At 38.8% G+C, this 23,321-nt stretch overlaps 1 protein-coding gene across 1 annotated transcript in view; it reads right to left on the bottom strand.

Moving 5' to 3' along the window:
* Positions 1 to 2,594: 2,594 nt before the first annotated feature.
* The window catches only part of LOC118561934 (MAM domain-containing glycosylphosphatidylinositol anchor protein 2), a 71,424-nt gene continuing 50,697 nt past the window's right edge, over positions 2,595 to 23,321 (bottom strand). Inside the window, exons 6-9 of the mRNA XM_036134183.1 lie at positions 21,289 to 21,450; positions 8,960 to 9,090; positions 8,486 to 8,582; positions 2,595 to 5,809 (exon numbers count right to left, since the gene is read on the bottom strand). Of these exons, the coding sequence (XP_035990076.1) occupies positions 5,721 to 5,809; positions 8,486 to 8,582; positions 8,960 to 9,090; positions 21,289 to 21,450 (479 nt within the window). The 3' untranslated portion in view covers positions 2,595 to 5,720. The remainder of the gene's footprint in view (positions 5,810 to 8,485; positions 8,583 to 8,959; positions 9,091 to 21,288; positions 21,451 to 23,321) is intronic.

The following is a 23,321-nucleotide window of genomic DNA, read 5'->3' as shown; positions in this document are numbered from 1 at the left end:
TTGTTTTCCACTGCAAAAAGGGTAATATCTAATGTGTGACCGCTATGATGCAGTGGCATGCTATATACCTGGCCCAAACGATGTAATTGTTTGAATAAGACACTGCAGACTTGAGTACTGTACATGTTTGTTGCGTAATTCTTAACAATTCATAAAGGGTAGTAGTCTTAGGGTACAATATACCAAAATAATTTAAGAGCTGCATTAGAAAATTCAAGTTATTGAACTGGAGTGACCTGCAGACAGATTTCAAAATGGTAAGACCAAAAGTATTAAACAGAAATAAGGATAACATATGCTTGTCGTTTTGGAAGTGTAAATCTGTCGGGGGCATGAATAGTTTGGGGACTTCCTGTAACTTTGCAATCATCTTTGAAAGGAAATTGGAGAGAAAGAGAATAAAATCCTCATCAAAAAGTTCAAGCAACTAAACTTGACTAACAGATTTGAATGCCCATTAGATTTAATGGGAGAATGGGAGAATGGAAGGTTCATAGTTTTAAATGCAAATGTGCATCTAGCCCAGGGGTGTCCAGCTCCAGTCCTCGAGAGCCGGTGTCCTGCAACCTTTAGATGTGTCCCTGGTCTGACCTGCCTGAGTCAAATAATCAGTTAATTAGCAGGACTCTGAAGAACCTGACTGCATACTGAGGAGCTAATTGTGCTATTTGAATCAGGTGTGTGGGGCCAGGGAAACCTCTAAAAGTTTCAGGACACCGGCTCTCGAGGACTGGAGCTGGACACCCCTGATCTAGCCTTTTAAATGAACGGCAATAGCTACATTTATATAGACAAAAGTATTCGGAATAAAGGTCAGATCAGAATAAAAATGCATCATGTAAGGAAGCCAATCAAAATATTGTGATCGGATTAAGCTCAATCGGAATGAAAATGCATTCCGAATCAGAGGGGCGGTGTATGGCGATTAGCTATCCGATCGTAATGCATGTAAACCCTTGTCAACCGGAATTGGAATATAGTGCAAGTCCAGCCTTGGAGCTTGGAAGACAAACTATAACGAACATTACCGCTTTGTTTGTTATTTTTTGTCGCTCAGCAAAGACGGACATACTTCTTCTTCTGTGTGTGTGTGTTTTTTTAGGGAAATTTGATAACTGCGCATGTCAGAGTTGTTCTGTTCCGAATAAAACACAAAACACACATCATGACTGGATTAATTGACTGTGTGCCCATGAAAACGGTACATTTCCATTTTCTAACACGTCTATCCTTTGTGGGGTCGCGAGGGGTGCTGGTGCCTATCTCCAGCTGTCAATGGGAGAGAGGCGGGGTTACACCCTGGACAGGTCGCCAGTCTTTCACAGAAAAACGGTACAATCCAATTGTTTTTAGTTTTTTCAATCTGTACACTTTCACTCATAGGCCATTACAGTTCTTTTCTTTAATCTTTTCCTGTAGATATATGTTTCTACAGGAAAAGATTAAAGAATGCTAGTTCAGCTGTTTAGTAGCTATGGCTGACAGCACCCCAAAGTAAAAGTATAAGAAAAAACTCTGTAAGCAAAAATAAAACAAACAAGTCATTTTGATAAAAAAAATTGCCAATTATGAACCAAGTAAACAGTAGACTGTTTCCTGTAATATTGAATGCCTGAACAAAACACATTTATTGAATATAGTCAGTATCTGCATCTCACTTCCTGATGATCCATATGTAATAATCATTTCTATTTGTCATTGCATTGTACATGTCAACGAATTTCGTCCTCTGCATTAAACCCATGCCTAAGGGATGTAATGGAGACGGTGCTCTGTACCTTTCTGCAAAAGAAAAAAAAAATCTAAATTTAATTTTAGAGGTGTGTGTGTGGTGAAAATCAATAACAGCGACCGTCTATGTTTGCCTCTTCATATTAAGATTTAGTTTTAATCCTAAATAAACTAAAAGTAATGTCCTGGTTTTCCACCTTCCACATACTCACTCACCTCTTTTCATTAAAATAACTCATTAAAACCTGTAAGAAGAACAAGTGACCCACATTGTTTATAAATTCAAAGCCTATTATTTCACACAATGGTGCTTAGTAGGAGGTAGGAGGAATTTTTCATCAAAGAGTAGATCAGGGCTGAGAGTGTAACCCACTTTCTACAATCACATTGCTCACGTACAAAGGCAAGAGAATGGCTTTAAATTAGGGAACTGCACGGAAATGGAAATGATGGATACGGTTGAAGCTGCAACGTAATAAAAACTTGCTGTAATTGCTTAAGTCAAAAGAAAATTTCCAGCTGGTACAAACAAACTTTGTCAAATTTAAATGAAAATCACAGAATGCAAGCTGGCAGACTATTTCTGGGTGCTACGTATAGTATATTTTAGCTTAGAATAACTGAAAAATTGGACGTAGAGGAAGATTGGCATGTACTTCCTTTCTAGTAATTACCAAAATTACGCTGCAAGCTTTCCTGAAGTCCACAAATGAACAGATTTCAAAATTAAATCTAAACATCTTACGTCGAAGTAAGCATTTTATAGTTCTACGGGCTTATGTGTCAAACCAACTTTCTTCAGGCCCACAAACTCCCTTTTTCCTGGGCTGTCTTCATTCCCCCCCAGAAAAAAATATAGCAACTCAGAATTGAAACAGTTTATTTTATTAAGGAATAAACAGACAAGATATAATGCATTGTTTAATGTTTTGGAGGAATTGGCTGGCAGATTTTGTGAATGTTGGACAAACCCCAGCTGTATTTTCTTGTTTTCAGTCACAGGCTATGCTAGGTGGCTCCTTCTTCTTACTGTAGCATGATACATGTCGGTACCACTAGAAAACAGTTTCCCAAAATGTGAAAATTATTCATTCAAAACATCCCTACCTAAAGTAATTTTTTTTATTTAAACGCTGAAGCATTCATGTATTTAGGGGCTTTTTTGGCTATTATGTGCCGATTTGATTTTCTGTCTAGGGGTATCAAAGCAAATATTTTAATAAACTCATAGATATACCAACAACAGTGGCTGTACGGGTACTTTGGCACTTTTTGTTATCTACCATACCACGGAGGGATACAGCAGCGAGCAAATGGTTATCTTATCTGAGCTTGTAGTTTTGGAAACGGCTTCAAAGTCTGCATCAAACATATCTTTTACCTTTTATGCGTGTCAAATAAACTAGAAAAGGCTGAACGTCTGCATCATCAAAAGCACACAGAAAAAAATCATGGGATTTAGTAAAACATTACATCTAGTCAGAGTGTAAGGTTAAAAAACGCCCAAGAACTTCATATACATTCAGTGTGATCTGAAATGTGAAATGAATATGATAAAAAAAATGATACAAAACAAACAAAACACAAATTTATGGATAAAATCTTTGATAAACATATTTCTCTGATAATATCATACAGACCAAAACATTATTGTATGGATGCCCTGAAATGCTTGTCATCCTGCTCTGTTTTGCTTATAGCATATTTATCTTCTTTACATATTTCAGTTTCTTATAACAACTATTGTACACAGCTTTATGCCCATACACAGACACACCCTACTCAGACTAATCCAGGCTTTTACTGAAGAGGCTACATATGTCGAACCACAGCCGCATTAATGGAAATTTCATTTCTGCTCCCGACTGCGGTGGCTGCGTTATAAATATGAACTACACGAGTACAAAATGAACAAAATTTCCTGTCAAACACGGACTTGAGTGTTGAAAAGCCTGAATCCGTGAGAGTAGGACCCGCGTGTGATGAGAAATATAAAGGAATATTATATTGTTGAGACCTTAAACTGTATGTTGTGCTTCCTTTACTCCAACATAAAACATTTACTATAAACCTTTGAATAGAACTTCTTTAACATTTACAAGTTATACATATACCAAATTGGTTTACTTCTTATGCTTCCATCGGCTTTGATATTTCAGCAATGCAAAGGGAGACAACAAGAAGAAAAAGGAAGTTAAAGTCATCTTCAAAAAAAAAAAAGAAGGAAAGAACAAAAGAAACAAGACACAAGTCCTCAAAACATTTGTCATAACCAACAATGAACAGAACTTTTGATATTCTTGTTTTCTTTTTTTTTTTATAATACATTTTTTTTGAAAAACCCCGCTGGTTAAGGTTATGGTCTCAGGTAGATCTTCCACAGTCAATCTTCACAGTTTGTGTAAAAGCAGAGAAACATTCTCGCTGGAGTAATAAAATATCTTGACTATTATTATGGTCACTATCCCTTTTTTTTTTCATTTTCGTATTGTTCCATAGAAATGGTGGTGGAGCCGGGCGAGACGCATCGCCCTAACAAAGAGCCTGCGGTCCCAAAGTTTTTGCTTTCCTCCTTGTACTCAATGTTTTATTCAGCAGTTGCTCTTTTGTTTTGTTAAAAAATACTCGCCCACAGGGAAGGAGAATTATGAGAAGAGAGTTGGGTGTTCATTCCTTGAGATGTCCACTTGCTTGATCTTGAATAGTCTTCTATAAAACAAAGAAGGAAAAAAAAAACAAAAGAAAAAGATCCTCAGCCTCGATTTTTTTCGTTTTTATCCACATTGCTTCCGAACGTGTGGTAAGGGAGGGCGCCGGCTCCGCTCGGTTGGTTGCCCTTCGCATTAGAAAATGCAACAGCTCAGGCATATCACGCACACACATGGAGTCACAGGCAACTGTCCCATGGGGAATATAATCACTGAGCAGCTCAACCTCTACTCCCTCTGAGCACGTGTTGCCTTCCCTTCAGCACTTGTGGGGGGGGGGGGCGAAAGAAACGATAGAAAATAGCCCATCAAAAGAAACATGAACAGAGACTTGTTCAATGTTGATTAACACTCAGGCTCACGATTCGGTTTGTAATCTGAAGGCACTTTTGTTTCATGGCAGAAAGTAAAGTGGCTTCTTTTCCACAGGCAGACCACTAAACGGATCTCTCTCTCTCTCTCTCCCTACTCTCTGCCTGTTTCCTCTTTCCCAAACTCCTCTTTTCAATAGATCTCCCTTTTTTTTATTTCATTTAACTCCCTAAGCTTAGACTTACCTCAGCTGTGTACAACTCTGCTGATCTTTATGCCATTTTTTTTTTTTTTGGCCTGCCGCCACACTGTCCGCTGGCCACTTGGACTCGTGAGCACAGTGTTATCAGATATGTGGTCAGCTACAGGGGGATAAGCAGACAGAACTAAATGTTGCCAGACTCTCCTACAAAACAGCACCAAGCAGATGAAGACATGCCAAAGTGTGGGGTGAGGCTGGGCTAGAGTGAAAAAAAAATAAATGTTGATGATTGGCATCTGCTGCGAGAAAATGGAGAGAAAGATACACACTGAATGTCTGATTCCACCTATTTGAAAGGAGGGAAAAGTTGTTCAAAATTCAAAAAAGTCAGCAATCTGTCTGTTCTGCTGGCATCCAAGAATTTTCTCACATCTTCACAAAATGATTCTTGTGCTTCACGAACTTGATTTCCCTCAACACGTGTGAACTCCTCTTTCTTGTGCTCACAAAATCATCCCAAGTCCTGCATCGAGGAGTGTTTTAGATAAAAGAAGTCTCTTCAAATGAAAAATTAGCATGTGTTCTTTATTACTTTTTGTCTTGTCTTTCTTTCATAAGCTCCACCCTGCCCTCCCCCCATGGTCTGCGGTCCTTCCGGGGACCCTGATGCTTTCAGAATGCATGAATCTTTGGTGACTTGATGCTGAGGGTATAGCTCACAGACGGCGGGTCTGAACTTTCTCCTCCAAGATGACGGAGAAAAGGGGTCACCTTTGACCTTCCAAGAGGGTCAACACCAAGGTGGTGCAAAGCAGCCATATATGGGAGGATGTGGACAGAGCATTGGCACTGATATCTAAATAAGAGAAACAGAAAAGAACTGTCAACTTTATGCATTATAGAAATATGCAAAAAGCATACAATCTAAGGAAAAATTCCAATATGGTGGTCATGCACCAAAAATCTGATAATAGCAACAGAGATTAACTGACATTTGTGTTTAAGGTGGTTTATAACTTGTATAACGTGCATTCTCAAACCAGAAATGCACATGTTGTAGTAAAACGTCTGTTAGTGAATATTTTGCTATAGCATCTGAATGTATCAAATCCAGAGGTATTGCATTGTCTGACAACATTCTTGGATTGACTGACTTGTAAGGTAACTGGTTCGGAGCTCAAAACTACTTCTTTTCTAACTTCTAGCACAGGGGTTTCCAAAGTAAGTGTCTGGACACTGAAGTGGGTCTCTGGGTGAGATGTCAGAGAATATTCTAGTTTCAGTACAGCAAATGTATGCCTTAAATGGTTGGTTAAATGTTAAAATATTTCTGACATTTTTACGTTTCGACATCAGACAACATCCAAGTGTTTCTCTCGGGAATATGTGGAACTAATCTCATAATATCTGAGTTTTTTTTGTGTGGAAATTAACTCCTTTGTAGCCGATATTTCCTTTAATCTACAATGGCCCTAATAGAAATTTTATTTTCTGGAAATTAGGAGAATGAAGTCATAATATTGTTTAGGCTTATAAAAATAAATAGCATTGCTAAAATAGTCATCATATTATGAGCATAAGGTCTTGATAATATGAGAATAAAGTCAGAATGTAGCAAGAATAAAGTCACAGAATTGTTTGCACAATCGTTTCAAAGTCCTGATACTAATAATTTGATGTTAATGTGTTAGATTGACTACTTTCTTATTTGTAAACCCAATACAAAAACATAACTTTACAAGGTGCTCAATGTACCTTATTTTAACACGGGAGGGGGGGGGGGGGGGCTGTTGAGACTGCGCTTTGTTGTAAGAGCAACAAAGCGCAGTTAGCTGTGCTGCAGAGCTAGCTTGTACATATAGTAGCTAGGAACAGTTCAATGTTAATATTTTACTTCTCTAATTTGTTTAATTCAAACTAGCAGTCACCATTGCAAATTTAAGCAGGGAAATATTTGTATTTTATTTAGGTATTTATTCTATTTTTTGTTTGTTTAATGCTTGTAGTGAGTGTAACTTGCAACATCCTTCAGCTAATCCTTGGAAAACCCCTCATCAAATGCAAATGGGGTCTGTTGGTTGCTATAGTTTTACTTAAATAAAAAATAAATCAGATACTTATAAAAAAAACTGAGTAAATGTAACAGCTAAAAAAAAAATCTGTTTGCTATAAAGAAGGTACGGTTGGCAGCAAGGAGCTTACGATCTCTATGGGTACGTCCCATCTTACTATGAAACAAAACAAAAACTCGATTCTCCAAAATCTCAAACTATTTGGTCAACACTCAAACAACTTCTGTGAGTCTTTTTCAGCTTTTCTGAGCCGTCTGCCAGGGTAACAGCAGTGAGAAACCGCCTCCTTTCATTAACTTCTGAGATGCCGCTCAATTTTCGGTCTTACATCACATAAAGTCATGTAAGATTCATCAACTGAGATTGAATTCCATAATTCATAGTCTCCTATGCTCGGCCTGGGTTAAGGCCCATTCATACCCTACGTTTGGCCTACACGTCCGTATTTCTGTCCGTACGTTCTATCCGTTGACTCCTTCATACCTCCGTCCGTTGAGGTGCGCAATAACCAGTATTTCCTCTAAGTGGCAGTGCTGGGCGCCAATGATTCGTCACTGATCAAACACGGCGACGGTCCAAGACGTGATTTTGTTGTATTTGCTCCGTAAGTAAACTTTTTGTTTGTCCCTGTGCCCCGGTCACGACACATCATATGTGTGGGTAGTTGCAGACAAGCTCCGCAAGTCGTTCCTCGAATCCCGCCATTGTTTAAAGCCCAGAATTCTAACCTTCTTCGTGATTTTGTTGACATTTTGTACTACAAACTCAATAGCGCCCCCACCGTTTCCGGTAGTATTGCTCCGTATTGCTCCGTTTCGTCCGTAAGCGTAAGCTCCTAATTTTCGTGTCAAAGTACGGACGAAATCGACGGTTAGAACGTATGAAACACTCCACACGTATCCGTATCCGTCTTTTACGTGAGGTATGAATGGGCCTTTACCCGTCCTTTTGCTCTCTATGAATTAATGTTGTCATTACTAACTGTAATGGATCCAAATAAATTAGACCATAAAATAATAACAACGCAGCACCAAAAACAATGCATCTAGCGGTCAGATGTGCGTTCTCTGATTCATGGGTTTGATTCATTTTCTGCCACTTAAGTAAATGAATCGCATCGATAGTTCTGCATTGTCTGCGGGACATTAAAACGCTACTCTTCCTGCGGTCAGTAAAAAGAGGAATTAAATCAAAGCCATTTTCCGTGGCCTCTTTTCTGTTTTTGCCTTGTTGGTTCCTGAGGTGCAATTACTGTGCCCCACTCGGCCAGCAGCACAGCCATCGTTCATGTGATTACTACCCTGTTGCCGTGACAACCGCGCTTTCTCCATGAGACGCTGGTTCGGTGCTGCCAACGGCCCGAGATTAGATTCTGTAAATCTCAAGTATGTCTGGCGATGTAAACAGAGAATCTGGGGCTCGGATGAGACGAAAGAGAGGAGGAGATGGGTGCCACTCACTGGGCGGTGGATCTCGACACTCCCCTTCCTCTAGCGTGATATCGTCAATGGCAATGTCCCCCTCGATTCCTGGGCCACGGATACCTTCAAGAACAATCTGAGGAGAGAAAAATAACTTATTTGTAATTGTTTGAATGGTTTCATGAGGCTGGATTCAAAACGCTGAAGCAGATGGCAAGTGTTGGTTTAAACGTTTAAAATGGAAGAATTAAGTGCAACAATGTTTTGAACAGTTAACGCAGATAAATCTGATTTTTCTGAAAATGGTATCCGTGTTGCCACAGTGTTATCCTTTCGGTCACAAAGTATACCATAGTATGCCGAATATAACTGGATGTTAGCCCCTTCTTTACTAGTTGCATCAGCAAGCTTCTTTACAGGAAACAAATGCTTTATAAACACAGGCAGAGACTAAAATAGAGGGCAGCAAGGGGAATGTAAGTGCTCACAGGATTGATTACTTTTTTGTCTCACCTGGAAGGACGTCGTTGGATGGATGCTTACTTTGGCCTGCTTCCACCGGTCACCTTGGTTACCACTTAGTGACCACACAGGAGCCTCTAAGGTCACTTGGCCCTTTTGCTTTAGAAAAGCGTTAAGTGTTCCTGTGTGAAGCAGAGAGAAAGTGACTGCAAAAGCTCTCCTAAGCCTTGTATAACAGTGAAATAACACTTGCTTTAAGTGGATCATTATTACTAAAGGGAACTAAACAATCTTGACCACTTTTGATGTTTCGGCTGCACGAACTAACAGTGTGAAGTTGCTAACAGGGATTAATTTTATGCTGAGTTCAATAAAATGGGCACAAAGATGTCTATGCACAGGGCTAGAATACGAATAGGATTAACTCAGTGTGTCAATAAAAAAAAGAAACAAATATATATATATATATAAATGAAAAAATAGTTTTCATCTCTTGGCAATTAGGCTGGTGAGCGACACACTAGAACGACTGAATAAGCAGCGGTCTGAGTTTGGCTTAACTGGTAAAAAAAGGTGTACTAGAAACTTACATGCAGAAGGACAGGCACAAAATACAATTTTATTGTCCTTGATCCCTCTTAAAGGCACTAAAGTACAAAAGACTGAACCAAAAAGGCTGTATTGATTTTTGTGTTTTCCTTTGTTAGTTGGGACCCAAACAAAGGTGTTAGAAAACAAACATCAAACAATGAAATAAACAGATGCAATCAGTCTGTTCTCTCCCTAATGTAAAATTTAATCAAGTCAAGGGTCTTCCTTTGCCCAACCTTAATAGCCTTCCAAGGTATGAATAGTTTTGTTCAGTCTAATTATTTTTTATTGTCCGCTGCAGTACATAGTTTGGATTGTAGTTTGTACAAAAGGTTTCAGAAATCCACCCTGCGCAACAAGTGAAAAACAAGCTTTAAAGGGATCCACGATTAGTTAAACATGTTGGCCTTAATATGTTGAAATTTTCCTATTAACTTAAATATTGCTGTTTGTGATATGTAAAAACTCATATTTACTTCAAAAATTGTGTATACTTTGTTATATTTTTCACTCATGGAAGTCGCCATTTTTTTTGTCTGTTATTTATTTTTTACCTGCGCAATGCATGCTGGGTTAATGGCATGGTAAGGTCCTATTGGACTGAAACCTATGGAGTTGTGCGATTTTTTAGTTTTTTTTTTATTCAATACTGAGTTTCACTGGTGTAAATTTAGACAATGCCACACAGTGTTGCTGTTGGCTGTAATTTCAAAACAAAAAACAACAGAAAAAGTGAGGTGAGGCTTCATCGCTTCCCACATGACGAAAGAAGAAAAGCGCAATGGGAAAAAGCCATTGGAAGAACACAACTTCCGAGGGACCCGCATTTGTGTATTTCAACACTTTTCCGCAGAAGACTTTGAGTCATTTGTACCAACAAAACTGACGAAGGAGCAGGTGGGCATTACCCTCACAAGTTAAAACCAGCAGCCATGCCGACTATTTTTATCCATAATGCGCCTAAACCCCGCCGCCCTGTGAGCGAAAGACGCTGGGAGGAACATCAGCGACAGGCAAAACTGGACTCCCTTTTAAATAACGAAGGTACTGCCATTGCCGCTGGTACCGAATGTGAAATCACAAACCCGGTACCGGACCAGACCCTAAACAGTTATTAACGGACCGAAGACCAGACCGATCAGCTCTTAAGCATCATGTGCTATTGGACCTGACACCGGACACTTGACAGATCCCACAGTCCTACCAGTGATATGTGTAATTTATTGTTTCATCATTATTCTTATTATTATTGGTGTTGCTGTTATTATTATTATAAACAACAACAACAACAATAATAATAATACTTATTATTATTACATTGTCATCAATTTCAACGCATTCCAGTTCAAACTGAAAAGGTTTGACGTTACTTTGCTGTTTTGGCTTTGTGAAGCTAGCCCTAAAGCACCCAGGATGCATTGCAGCGTAAACAACATGGTGACGTCCGTGTGACATTATTTTAAAAAATAAATTTATTTATAATAAATATCTTACAGTAATTTTACTGTATTGTTTTTACATCTAAGATAGATATTTCTCAATTAAAGTCTATTTTTATACCTAATTGTGTATCTCTTTAAGAAAACTTTCTCAGGATCTTACTGATAAAGTTGTTCTGACGTGGCAGTTTCTAAGACTTTGAGTGCTACCAGATGTAGAACAACTTAATAATATTAATTAAAAAAATGAAATACTAAGTGAGATACCAGCTATGATCTTTAAAAAAAAACAGTGTAAACCAGTTGTGATCTCAAATTTGACTCTACTGTCAAATTCAACTTTTTGTCTGTCACTGATAGCCACAGCCTGCACAACCTCCTCCAACTCTTCACTCACCATCTATCTGTAGGTCAACCTTCACTCCTGATTTCTCTGATCTGTTATTTGCCAGTGCTCACTCACTCTTTCTTTCTCCTTTCACAGTCTGTGACCAGAGTCATCCCAGCCGGTCAAATTCACTCACCCCTAGCCACATCCATGTCAATAAACCATGTTTTTCCTTCTATACTGCCTTTGTGTTTGTTGTCTCCGGGTCCTCATGGAAAACCCAGCCGTAACATGGAAATTCTTTAGTTTTTTAAAAATTGAGAATTTCTCAAGAGACATTTTTTTTTTTTTTTTTGGCAAAAATACAGCGGACATGTACTGTTGTAAAGTGTACAGGATGAACCTTACTGGTTATTTATTCAGTATAGTAATTAACTGTTGAAATGGTATGCCCAAATATTTACTAATCATCTACTAGCAATGCCACTTGCCACTTGCAAAACCGTACATCTCCAGAATCTCTAATGGCAGATTTCTGATCAAGTAATTCAGCCAAAGTCAAAAGTTGTTTACACATTTTGTGGGCTGTGGCTGTTTTGCAGGGAGTCCAGAACCCCTCGCCCCCATTGATTTCTGCCCATAATCAGCTGTTATCTTGGTCCACTCCCTTTTGTCCCGAATCCAATTGCCACAAAGAGGCTGGACTCTTCATGTTGAACAAGAGCATCACACAGTCTCCTTACGGTGCTCCATACATCTGGACGTTATGATGCGTCCAGCTGCACTACACCACCACTGAGCTGCAGAGGCCTAACAACTGCATCATCCAATGGTGCATCAAACAACTCGGACTCCAACGTCGACCACCATACTGCAACAGAGGATCCATCCGGTCTGGTGAATCCATTCCCTTTTTCTGTTCGGCAGTACCCACTGTCTCATGTTTCGTATGTCAACTGAGCTGGAGCGCTCGTGGAATTCATTGCCTTGGCTATGCTGAAGCTGCGCTACACAGTCGATGGGCAGGAAAAGGTGGAGTGGATTTGACCTGGCTGTGGCCACTACAGAGACTGACTTAAATCTTTCATAATTGAACTATTGAACGCACAGTCTGTCACTAACAAATCCAGCTTTATTCATAACCCCATCCAGGAAAAATCATTCATTATGATGTGCCGAAATGAAACCTGGCATCAACCTGATGTTTTTTTTTCTTCTTTAAATGATGCCTGTCCTCTACCTTGACTTTCTTTTGAATGCATTGCAATCTCCATAAGCTTCAGTCTATTTAGAACAGTGCTTGCTATAGAAATCTAAAGAACCTTATTCCAGTCCTCTGTTTCCTCCAATGGCTCCCTGTTTGCCCACATAAAATACAGAATCTGCCTTCTCATCGAACACTGTGTCCACTGATATGCCCCCAGTTACCTTAAAGACCCGCTAACTCTACACACAACAGAAGGTTCTCTCTGGTCAACAACTTCATCACAACACCCAAGGAAAAAACTAACTCTATGAGAGACTGGGCCTTGTGCACAGCTGCACCTCTCTTTTGGAACGCACTACCAGAATACCTCATTTCCCCACAGATTGTAAAATCCTTCAAATAAGGACGAAAGACCCTGGTGTTGAAACATTTTCTAAACTATGTAAATTTGCCTTAATAATTGTTTATAATCTCATTCTATTTTATTTTTAATCTTGATTGTGTTTACACTCAATTGTTGCACTTTGAGATCATAAAACCGATGTAAAATGCATTTAAAATAAAATGTATTATTATTTATCTTTAGTTTATTACCCGTCGCTGGAACACTGAAGGACAGCTGAGGTAAGCTTCTTGGTCAGAGCTGAAGGTACAGTCAAAACAGCCATGAACATAAACAATTTAATTTTTTGTCTCAATGAAAAAGGAAAAAAGGATTAAAACAACGACATTTGAATGCTCCTATATACCAGCCATACAGAAAGACTCCACTGTGTATGCAGGTTCTACTGTGTGAAAAATTGGAATTCAAGTGTTAAAATCCGGTCTGTTTTCTACCTCGTGAAATATTCATATTCTCCTGCACATAGAATAAAACCAAGTAGTGTCAAAGGTTAAACTCTGGCCATATAAATACATGCATTTATTAGGTGTCGCAAGTGATACATTATTCTGTAGCTGATGATAACCCAGCTAAATTGTCATTTATGGATGGTGTGTGTTGAGAATATTGTGGTTAATGTAAATATGTTCCCCGTGGATAATAAATATGCTTGACTCCCTCCGTTTGAATCAAACTCTTTCCCCTCAGTTCAGGTGATTTTCTTCAACCACATAGGTTCTAACTAAATGGACATAGAACCAGTCCCATTTCACAGAAATACTGGCTCATTGATACAGAAAACCCTACATGCCAGGTTTGAACTGAAGACTGCCTTCACAGAGACCTCCTGTCTGGCCTCGGGCTTTGATATGAAACTGTAAGATGACGACACCGAGTGCAACCACTTTACTCTTCCTTCGAAACACACCAATTGTGGAATTTATTTATATAATTATTCTGGATTTTCCAAGCTGCCTGTGTGAAAGTGAGCACTATCCTTTTGTAGTGGACCAGCAGGAGCAGCTTCCAAAGGTCCAAATGAGGTTAGCTTTAAACCCAACTGTGAAGCCCAACAGGACCACTCCTTTAGGGTCCAGTGAATCATAAGTACGGAGTATTTTCGGCTTGGAAAACAGCATCTGAGCACCAGCACAACCAGCGAGCCAAAGCCGCGGCAGCAACTGGGACCGCTGCCTTGGGTTTAATTCGACTTTTCCTCAGCAAGGTGTCTCATTACTGCTCGACCCTGTTGAAAAAAACATATCTATGTGAAGAATTGAGGGGAAGCTGCACTGTATGTCTCTGTTCATAGTGTCTCATCAGCACAGCACACACTTTCCCCAACGACAGCACAATCTCCTGTGAGAGATGAGCTCCCGAACGAAACATGACCTGCGGTTTCATCTCCTGTTGGAGTGTTTAGAATGGAGGAGGATTTCCTGCTGAGCAAGCTGGCTCACTTTTTCTTTGAACCCATCATGATGTAGGTGGTTATGTCAGTGTCATCACATCCTGAACAAAGGCATGTGTTGTATACTCTTTGTTGTACCTGTTTTCCTTTTTTCAAGGAGTACCTTTGGCAGTCTTGTGAACCTTAAAGAGATCTGAGACGTAAAATATGAGAGTCTGGTGAAAAAGTGCGAAATAGCTCCCGGTGATGTTTAATTATGCAGCGAGGACAAGAGAGGGGGGCATTGAAGTGAAGTACCACCATCCTTACTAATAAAAAAATGAGTCAATGCTACTAAAAAGGTCAGGCTCTAAACAGACATACTAACCGTGCCTTGCTGGATACTTAATCCTATAAACAAAATCCGATGTGGGTTTCAAAGTCAAACTTTGATATGTGGTTCAGTAATTGGGAGTGACCTTGTCTCAGGTATCCCTCTGCAAGAAAACTAAGGAGGAGTCTCTTTGAGGCTAAGAAACTGTTCTCCTTAGAGTGTAGGCGGCTCTGTACTTCGACTGATTGTGGTTTGTAGCATGGCTGCAGTAAATCTAGGCTCTGACTCAAACACAACCATTCCACGGCTTCAAAAATAATAGGATTGAAAGACGAAATATCAATAGACTTTTATTAGATGTAACATTTAATTGACCTTATACAGTCTTTTGCTAAATGTTTTGTGATTAAACCTTTTCATATTTTCTAGTCTTGCAACCACAAACCTAAATGTATTTTTTATGATAGAACGAAACAAAGAAGTGCATTATGGTAAAAAGGGAAAAAAATTGTTTCCTCCTAAAAGGTTCAAGTTGTTTGAGTATTTTCTTCCTGCACTGCTTCGTTGTTAGCTTCACCAACCTTCCCATGAACTTTGGCCAGCTCCCCTTTCCCAGCAGAAGAAAGGTTTTCCCACAGCATAATCCTGCCACCACCATTTTCCACCAAGCAGACAATGACTGTGTTTCCATCAACGTTTTTACGTGTGTATTTTAAAGTATCGCAAAAGAAAAAGGTGATGGAAGCAGCAAAATTCAAAATGACTTTCTCACTTTGCAAAAAATATGTTTTTACGCTCGCTTGAGGTGGGTTTTGAATTTTGCAAAAAAAAAGAGTTAATGTGCAAAACGGGGGATGGAAGCCTATTTGGCAAAAAAGTCCTGATTTAGGGACCATTTACCTCACATGACTTATCTTCTGTTTCTGCGTCTTTCCGGATATACCCATAATGTGCATAGAATTGCATTTCTTTCTCTACGTCCCTGGACAGGATGCAACATAACCAGTACAAGCTGACATGACAGAACAATGTGTTCAGGGTGGAGAGCTTTTCTAAAACTCTCCTTATGGAGAATTTTAGAAAAAGTTTATTTTTGGCAAACTGCAAATAGGATTTCTCTTGGCCCTTTTTTCAACAATAGCTTTCTTCTTTTGTTCACTCTTCTTCCACTCACTCTTGCATTAATGCCAGATTTAGGATTATGTAGACCTCTAAAGGCAACAGGCTGCACTGCGTTTTTATGTAGCGGTATCAGAGCAAAGGGCACTAACGATAAATGCACGCCCCATCTTTTAGACTTTCCACTTTGCAATTATGTGCTACCTAGTGTTGGGCTAGCAAATAAAATTTCAATAAATTTAAATGTTTGATTCTAACTTAAAAAGTGCAAACATCCAATATGTTCAGTACTAATTCTTTTGCCAGCTACTGTTTAACATAAAGCAGCAAAACACTCAAGGCATTTTCTGTATTGGCCGTAGCGAAGGTATAATAAACAAAGCATAGCTATGGATGGTCTGAAGTGGGTTTCAAGTCCTTGACATTTAGCCCATTCATCATACCACACCATAGTCTGGGCATGGATTTCACCGCAGACAGGGAGGGCCGGGAAGAGAAGGTCTGGCTGGCGATCAATTTGAGCAAATTGGAAATGTCACGGCCTACTCAACCTCGGCAGGGAGCCGGAGGAGCTCTCGTCTCCCCCGCTGAGCCGCCCCGCCAACACCTCTATCCTTATATTCTTCCGAGTGCCCTCACTTCCACCTCTCCAGATGTTTGGTTCGGGCCACCTGCCAGGACACTTCCACTCTGCATTTCCAGTGGGGAAAACCCAGAAATGGGGCTGAGTTTCAGTGTATCCATGTAATGCTTTTCAAGTATCAGATATCATCAGGCGTTTCAGACTTAAAAAGTCAGTCAGGTAGAGTATAAACATACTGTACTTGAGCAAATTTACAACTGCCTCCTCACATCTTTCTACTGTTTTATTATGGTTTTGTCATGTTTGTGTGTTTCAGTTCATCAAACAAAATCTATACCATATGACGAGAACCAGCATAAATACAAAAGGCTGTCTTTAAATGATGATTTCACGTACTGGGGGCTCAGATCTTCTTCCTATTCATGAATTGTTTGTCTTTAACCACATTTTTTAGAAAGCTGAGTTCAGTTTCTCTAGCCACACTCAGGCCTGATTACCCCCAAACCTCAAAGAATTCAGAAATCTCTTACTATATAGCACCTGTATAATAACATGATGTGGGCTGAAAGTTCTCAAAAAGTAAAATTATGCCCCAATTTAAAGACACTGAAGAACAGATGGGAAACAAAGTCAATAAATTATATAATTCTGGAAAAGGTTAAAAATGCATTTTTAAGGAACTAGATAAAACAGACTGAGAGGAATTGTCCCCAAATGGAAAGAACATGTGAATCTCCAAAGGACTGAATGGCAAACCATATTTAGTCCAAGAACACATTAATGACTCATTTAGGAAGAGACAAAAGAACCTGAAAGACAAAGCGCCGCTGGCCTCACTTGCCTCAGTTGAGATCAGAGTTTATCATGCAATAAAGAGACTGAGCAAAAATGGCATCTATGGGAGAGTTACAAGGTTAAAACCACTGCTAATAGGCAAGAGCACAAAGGATTGTCTCTCCACCCTCCCAACCACAACAACAACAACAACAAAAAAAAACATCTTAATGATCCCCCAAGGTAGAACTCTGTGGAGGTTGTGAATCCCGCTACATACATACATTGACGCTGCCAGTCAAACTCACAATATATTACTCTTCTTAATTGTGCAGTTTTTCCTGGTACAGGAAATTTATCTGTCAGATATCAGATTTTTTATAGTTTTGAGATATAAAAGTAACATTCTTTAATTTAAGAGACCTGCTTTTCACAATGCATGCATCGTGTAAAAGCTTTAGTGAGACTTACAACCATCCGTTTGTTAAACAAATGTTGGGTTATGTACAACAACTCCTTCCCCACAATGATGGGCACACCTTTAAGGCGCACAAAATGATTTCTGACCTTAAGGATGCTATACAATGACTCACAGATAAACTGTGGATGAGAGAAGATTTTTTTTGGATAGTCTTAACACACCTGCCACGAACTTTCCAGCTTCAATTTCAGTTGACAGGAGAAACCATCATCCACACAGATCCCTCTAATACCAGAGACTGTTCGGTGGAACCCTCAGTAAAGCTACTGTCTTCAAGCGGCACTTTAAACCCCTCTTCATTTTCTCCATGGTGAGATGAGAGCACCTGTTGTTGACCACCATAATCCCCCCACCTAAGCCGAATCTTTTAAACATGAACAACTCAAAAGTTTTGCATGGTAGAGCAAAAAAAGATAACTTCGCCTAAAGCTCTCATCATTCCTGCAATAACTTTCGTCACATTCTTTGACAATTTTTCACCTCTATCCATTCCTTGTTCTTTTGTTTATTCATCTTCTTTCCCATCATAGTCATTGTTCACACTTGTACATTTGCAAGGTTAACAGTGTCATACTAAAAAATCCAAAACCCTCTTCAAACCCAGTCAATTTTCCCCCAAACTTCTTTGTTTCGTAATGCTTTTCATTTAGAATATGGATATTGATAATTTGTCCCTGCTGGTCCTCACTGTCCCCATCCGTTTTAAACATGCTATTGTTTAGTTTCTTTATGAAACACAGGTTGCTGTCCTCTTCACCAAACATCTACAAGACATTTTCCACTCTACCTTTTACGTCAGATATCTTAGAACAATTTTTTCGGCCCAACAACTCGTGTGTTTTCTGGAACAACACAAAGTTTTTGATAAAAGCCAGTCTGGTTTTGCTTAAATGTAGTTCACAGAAACTGCTCTGCTTAAAGTGCCCAAGGACATCAAGATGGCCACAGACACTGGGGACTTTACTGCTTTAGCCTCGTTAGACTTTTCAGCAGCCTTTGCCACTGTCAGTCACACCATCTTAATTTAATTAACTCCCTTCCCTCCTAAACAGAGCTGTACAAATTAATCTTTCTTAAAGGCTCAGTTCACACAGATTAAACTAAATTATTTAATGTTCTTAACTCATCACTTAAAATTGAATAAATTCCCACTTTCAAAAAATTCATCAAACATTCATGTTCATTTATCACTTTTAAATGAAACCACATGTTTGAAAAAGGTGTTAAATGTAGCCAAGTGTCTATTAACATATTACCCACATCACAGTATAATATTTTCATTTTACCTCATGGCAGCTAATTTATGTCTATTTGTTTCTTTTCTTTTTGCTAACATACCTTGTATGATAATATGTTTGATTCCTAATAAAGGTGCATTTATTGGAATATGTTTTGGTTTGTTGTTGGAACACACTCACAAAAAGGCAGAAATAGTGACTGAAACAAAGCCTGTCCAGTCCACATCTCTATTCATGATCCCTGTTAATTCTCTGTAAGGTTGCAGCTGTTCTTCACTGAAAGACTCACGGTATTCACCTGAGAACGCCTCCTCTCGTGGCAATTAGAGATACAATTTGTGTGGTTATTTTGGTCACACTTAGATATATGTGAAATCCATCCATCCATCCATTTTCTGACCACCTTAATCCCTCATGGGGTCGCGGGGGTTGCTGGTGCCTATCTCCAGCGTTTGAGATAAATTTAAAAAGTGTCTGAATATGTAAAAGTTCATTATTTCTTTGTTGGGCCCTGCTGTGCCTTCTGCAAACCAAGAGCGCTTCACAGCTGGAGCCTCCGCTCCTGAAGGGTGCATGCCGAAACAGGTGTGCAGGCACAGCTTACAGTTCAGATGGTTCAGGAATGGAGTGTCATTATTTTAGGTGTAGAGGAAAAGGGGAAAAGTGTGTATCCTATTAGTAACAGGCCCTGAAGGAAATAAGTTTTTATACTAAATGTGTGTGCGTGCAACAGCCTGAATCAGAATCAGAATTCGGTTCATCAGCCAAGTATTTTCAAATATAAGGAATTTGACGCAGTGTTGTTAGGGTGTGGAATATACAGCATATACAGGGAGTTAAAACATAAGAAGTATACTGCATGATATAAAGTTATAAGTCAAAAATAAGTACAAAAAGTATGACAATACAGAATAAAAAAAAGAACTTAAGATCAATTAAGCACTACGGACCATATAGCACACACAGAGCACACAGCCAGAACCTGCATACAGCGGGAAATATTATGATCAGTTTCCTTTGCTGGTATATACTTTGACAGTATATACCAGCCTTGTTTCAGTTCAGAGTTCAAAGGAATTATCCACGACTTTCCTGAATTTTCATTATAGCATGTACACTACTGATAACACTGTAAAATCCCAATACCCTTATTTGCATGGTAGTTTACTTCCAATAATGAATTAGCTTTTACAAAGTAAAACACCCTGCAAAGTGACAAAGTTGTTAATATAAAATTTTTATTAAAACAATTGTGGTGAGTAATATGGTTAGCTCTGACCAAGAAACCGTCCTCCAGAGTTCCATTGACAAGTATCTCTCATGAAGCAGCAAGTACTGTTCTTTGCCATAGGGATGTTTTTAAACCCATTAATAAGTCATCCCTGAAATGCTTTGCAAGGCTTTTACCTAAAATGCTCAAGTTTTATGTCACTGTAGCATTTTAATCATCAGCATCCTTTGCATGCAGTTTTAAAAGCGTAGACAGTACCCCAACATAAAAGGACTTGAAGAACAAGTTAACCAAAATATACATAAAAAACTGCACATTTAGATCAATTTAAATATGTTCCCTTTTATAAAAGAAATCACTCACTAGTGTTTGTTTAAATACTTTTTGCCATTGCAAATAAAGTGCTACACATGGATGGAATAATGGCGTGCGCTGGAGAGTTTTCAGTCTCATTCAGGTGGTCCCCTAATGACAGGAGGTAAACCTGTGGCAGAGATTTCACCACAAACAGCCTTCAGTGGAGTCTGTTTTAGTGTGGCAGAGCTTGTCTTATCCACAACCCCCAAATGTACAAACACTACAAACAGCATCTACTCAGAAAGCGGGAGTGCTTGTGGTCGACTGATTGGGTCCCCGGTGAAGAGAGTCACTCGCGAGCAGCAGAGTGCTCCTTCAGTCGCTCCACTATCTTCAAATGGGCCATACAAGGTTGTTATCTATATTCAGAGATGAATGTTAAGAGCTAATGCCCAGGATCTTTGTGCACACCTTTGAGGAGGTTTGTTGCAAAAATGAGATATCTTTTGCTTGAGACATCTGTCAGAGGCATGCACTAAATTGAAGCTTCAAAGCATAAATCTCCAATGTGCAACAACCATGGACAAAAACTCTGTTTATTACAAGAATAAAAAAAAATGTCGTTCTCTGTAGCAAAACTGCTTTGCTTTTACTAAAAATGTGTAAGTTTCAAATCCGCAATCCATAGATATTTGAAGAATTACTTGACTCTATAAACAAATTAGCTTTGGTTATGTCTTTGTGTAGTTGCTGACGAACTTCAGTGACTCTCCTCTTGAGAACTGCAATTTAATTTTCACTCACACTGACGTGAGCAAAGAGCAAAACGTTCTTTAAAGAGTCTAAGTAATTATTCTTTTCTTCTAGTGTGTTTATGATTTAATTAAGATTAGCTATTACTCTGCATTGCTATTTGATCTGAAAATCAACACGTTTTTGCACTGTAGAAGAAAAGGACAGTAATCAGTACATAAAGCATGTCTTACCTATGTGTTTCCCATACATGTGGTAAAAGAATCCAAAGCAGTAGGCAGATGGGTTTGTCAAGCCGTAAGAGTTTTTGAGCGCAATGTTGAAAAAGGGGCTTACGAGCCGGGCCTGGTCTCCTTCCTTACGTGGCCTGGATGTCTCAATATACATGTAGAACCCTAAAAAGAAACAGACACATTTTTAAAATGTATAAAATAGTCTTCGGTGCAAAAAAGCACAAGCAGACCAATGCATTTTAAATTTCTTGACTTAGCAGAAATCCTCACTGAGCTCAGAGTAGCTCAACAATGAATCAACTTACAACCAACATCCTCACTCTGAAATAACAACAAAACATTATGCTCAAGGAAGACAGATTCATTTCTACACATCGTCACCTTTATCTAAGTTTTATATTTACTAACCTCTAGTTAGTCAATTAAAATAAAGTACAATCAACAAAAAAAGCATAAAAAAAAGATAAACAAGATGTAAATAAGCAGCAAAATGAGCAGCCCACAAATGCAGCTCTGAAACTTGAGATGTGACACATCTGTGATACCATGATCTTAGCCTGCATTTCTCACGGTTATTTCCTGAATCATTTTTTTAATTTTATATGAGCCCTATGGTGGCCATTTCCTCATAATGGAAAACTAATATAAATTACTTCATTTACTAAAAGCAACACCTGATATAGATATCAGATAAATTGACCAGTAGATGCACTGGGCAAGAGGAACGGTCATACAGTCATTTCCTTCAGCTGGTGACCAATTTTTCAAGCACCCGCCATAGTGGCTGGTGATATAAATGTTGTACCAGGCCTTCAAAGATATTCCAAGCCAAACAATTTTAGATTTGTGAATAATCTTAGTGTAATTATAATTCTTAAAAAAAGAACAATACTATACAATAAATGCCATAGTATGCCATTTATGCTTGCACATATTGATGAAGGAGAGAGGGGGCGGCTGATGCGTCTGGATTGATTACCCCTTAAAGCTATAGTTGGTAATCCTGTTCAGAAACACTTTTGTTATACTGGTGAAAATGGCCCTTCCATCCTGAGACTAGTCAATACATTATGTATTAAGAAAAAGTACAGAGAAAAATTAGACCACTTCAAGAGCTGCAAGCCTGTAAAAACGGGGGCTTGTATTAAAGCGGGGTGTGGGCAGGATTAGTATAAAGGCTGTAAAAAACATTGTTTTCATCCTTTTATCCCTGATTGTTTTTTTAATCTCTGTTTGGGATAGTTAATTCTGGTTTATTAATGACCCCTGATCACACCCAATTCACAGAGGCACTTCCTGCGGACACATATTATTTTTGGATTGTTATAGTGCTGTTTTCTCCTGGTAGATACACATAGATTACAGGAAATAGTTTAAACCATTAAGCTAAGTACTAAATGTCAAATAAGATGGATATAAAATGACCAAAACTAAAAACAATGACCAGGCCCACGCAATAAAAACTAAATATTTATTGGTTGATTGCGTGCCACTTTATGAAATTTGCTTTTAAACAAAGTGGAAAAACATAACTGAATCAAAAGGGCCTTAAAATAATAATTTGAACATCAATATTCATATACCAAAAAAATTTGGTGGTTTGCAGGGACAAACTTTCAACAACCCAAGTCACTATAGGTTGACTTCTAACTATTTTAACCATTTATTAATATATTCCTGCCTAAATGCTTTCATTCAGCTACAAAAAAAAAACAAAAAACGCCAACTTAATTTTCTACCTCTGGTTAAAATGTATTGCCTTTATTGTCTCTCCGCTTCTTATCTAACTCCTAATGTCCATTTCTAGATGCAGCCAAACCAGACTTAGACTTCTCCTCGCTGTACATATACCATTGCTTAAGAATTATTATGAATAAATCCCTCTATCTTACCATCTGTGTCCAGTGCATGATTCTGTATGTGGGTCAGAAAAATACATCAAAGCATGGCAAAATCATCAGGCCAGTCTGACACAGCAGGATCAGTATCGAACTCCAATTCCAAAAACAAAACTTATTGTTAAACACAAAATC

The sequence above is a fragment of the Fundulus heteroclitus genome, unplaced genomic scaffold (genome assembly GCF_011125445.2).
Source record: "Fundulus heteroclitus isolate FHET01 unplaced genomic scaffold, MU-UCD_Fhet_4.1 scaffold_76, whole genome shotgun sequence".
Taxonomy (NCBI): Eukaryota; Metazoa; Chordata; class Actinopteri; order Cyprinodontiformes; family Fundulidae; genus Fundulus; species Fundulus heteroclitus.
Note: the sequence above shows the minus strand (reverse complement) of the source record. Positions and strands in the feature narration are given on the sequence as shown.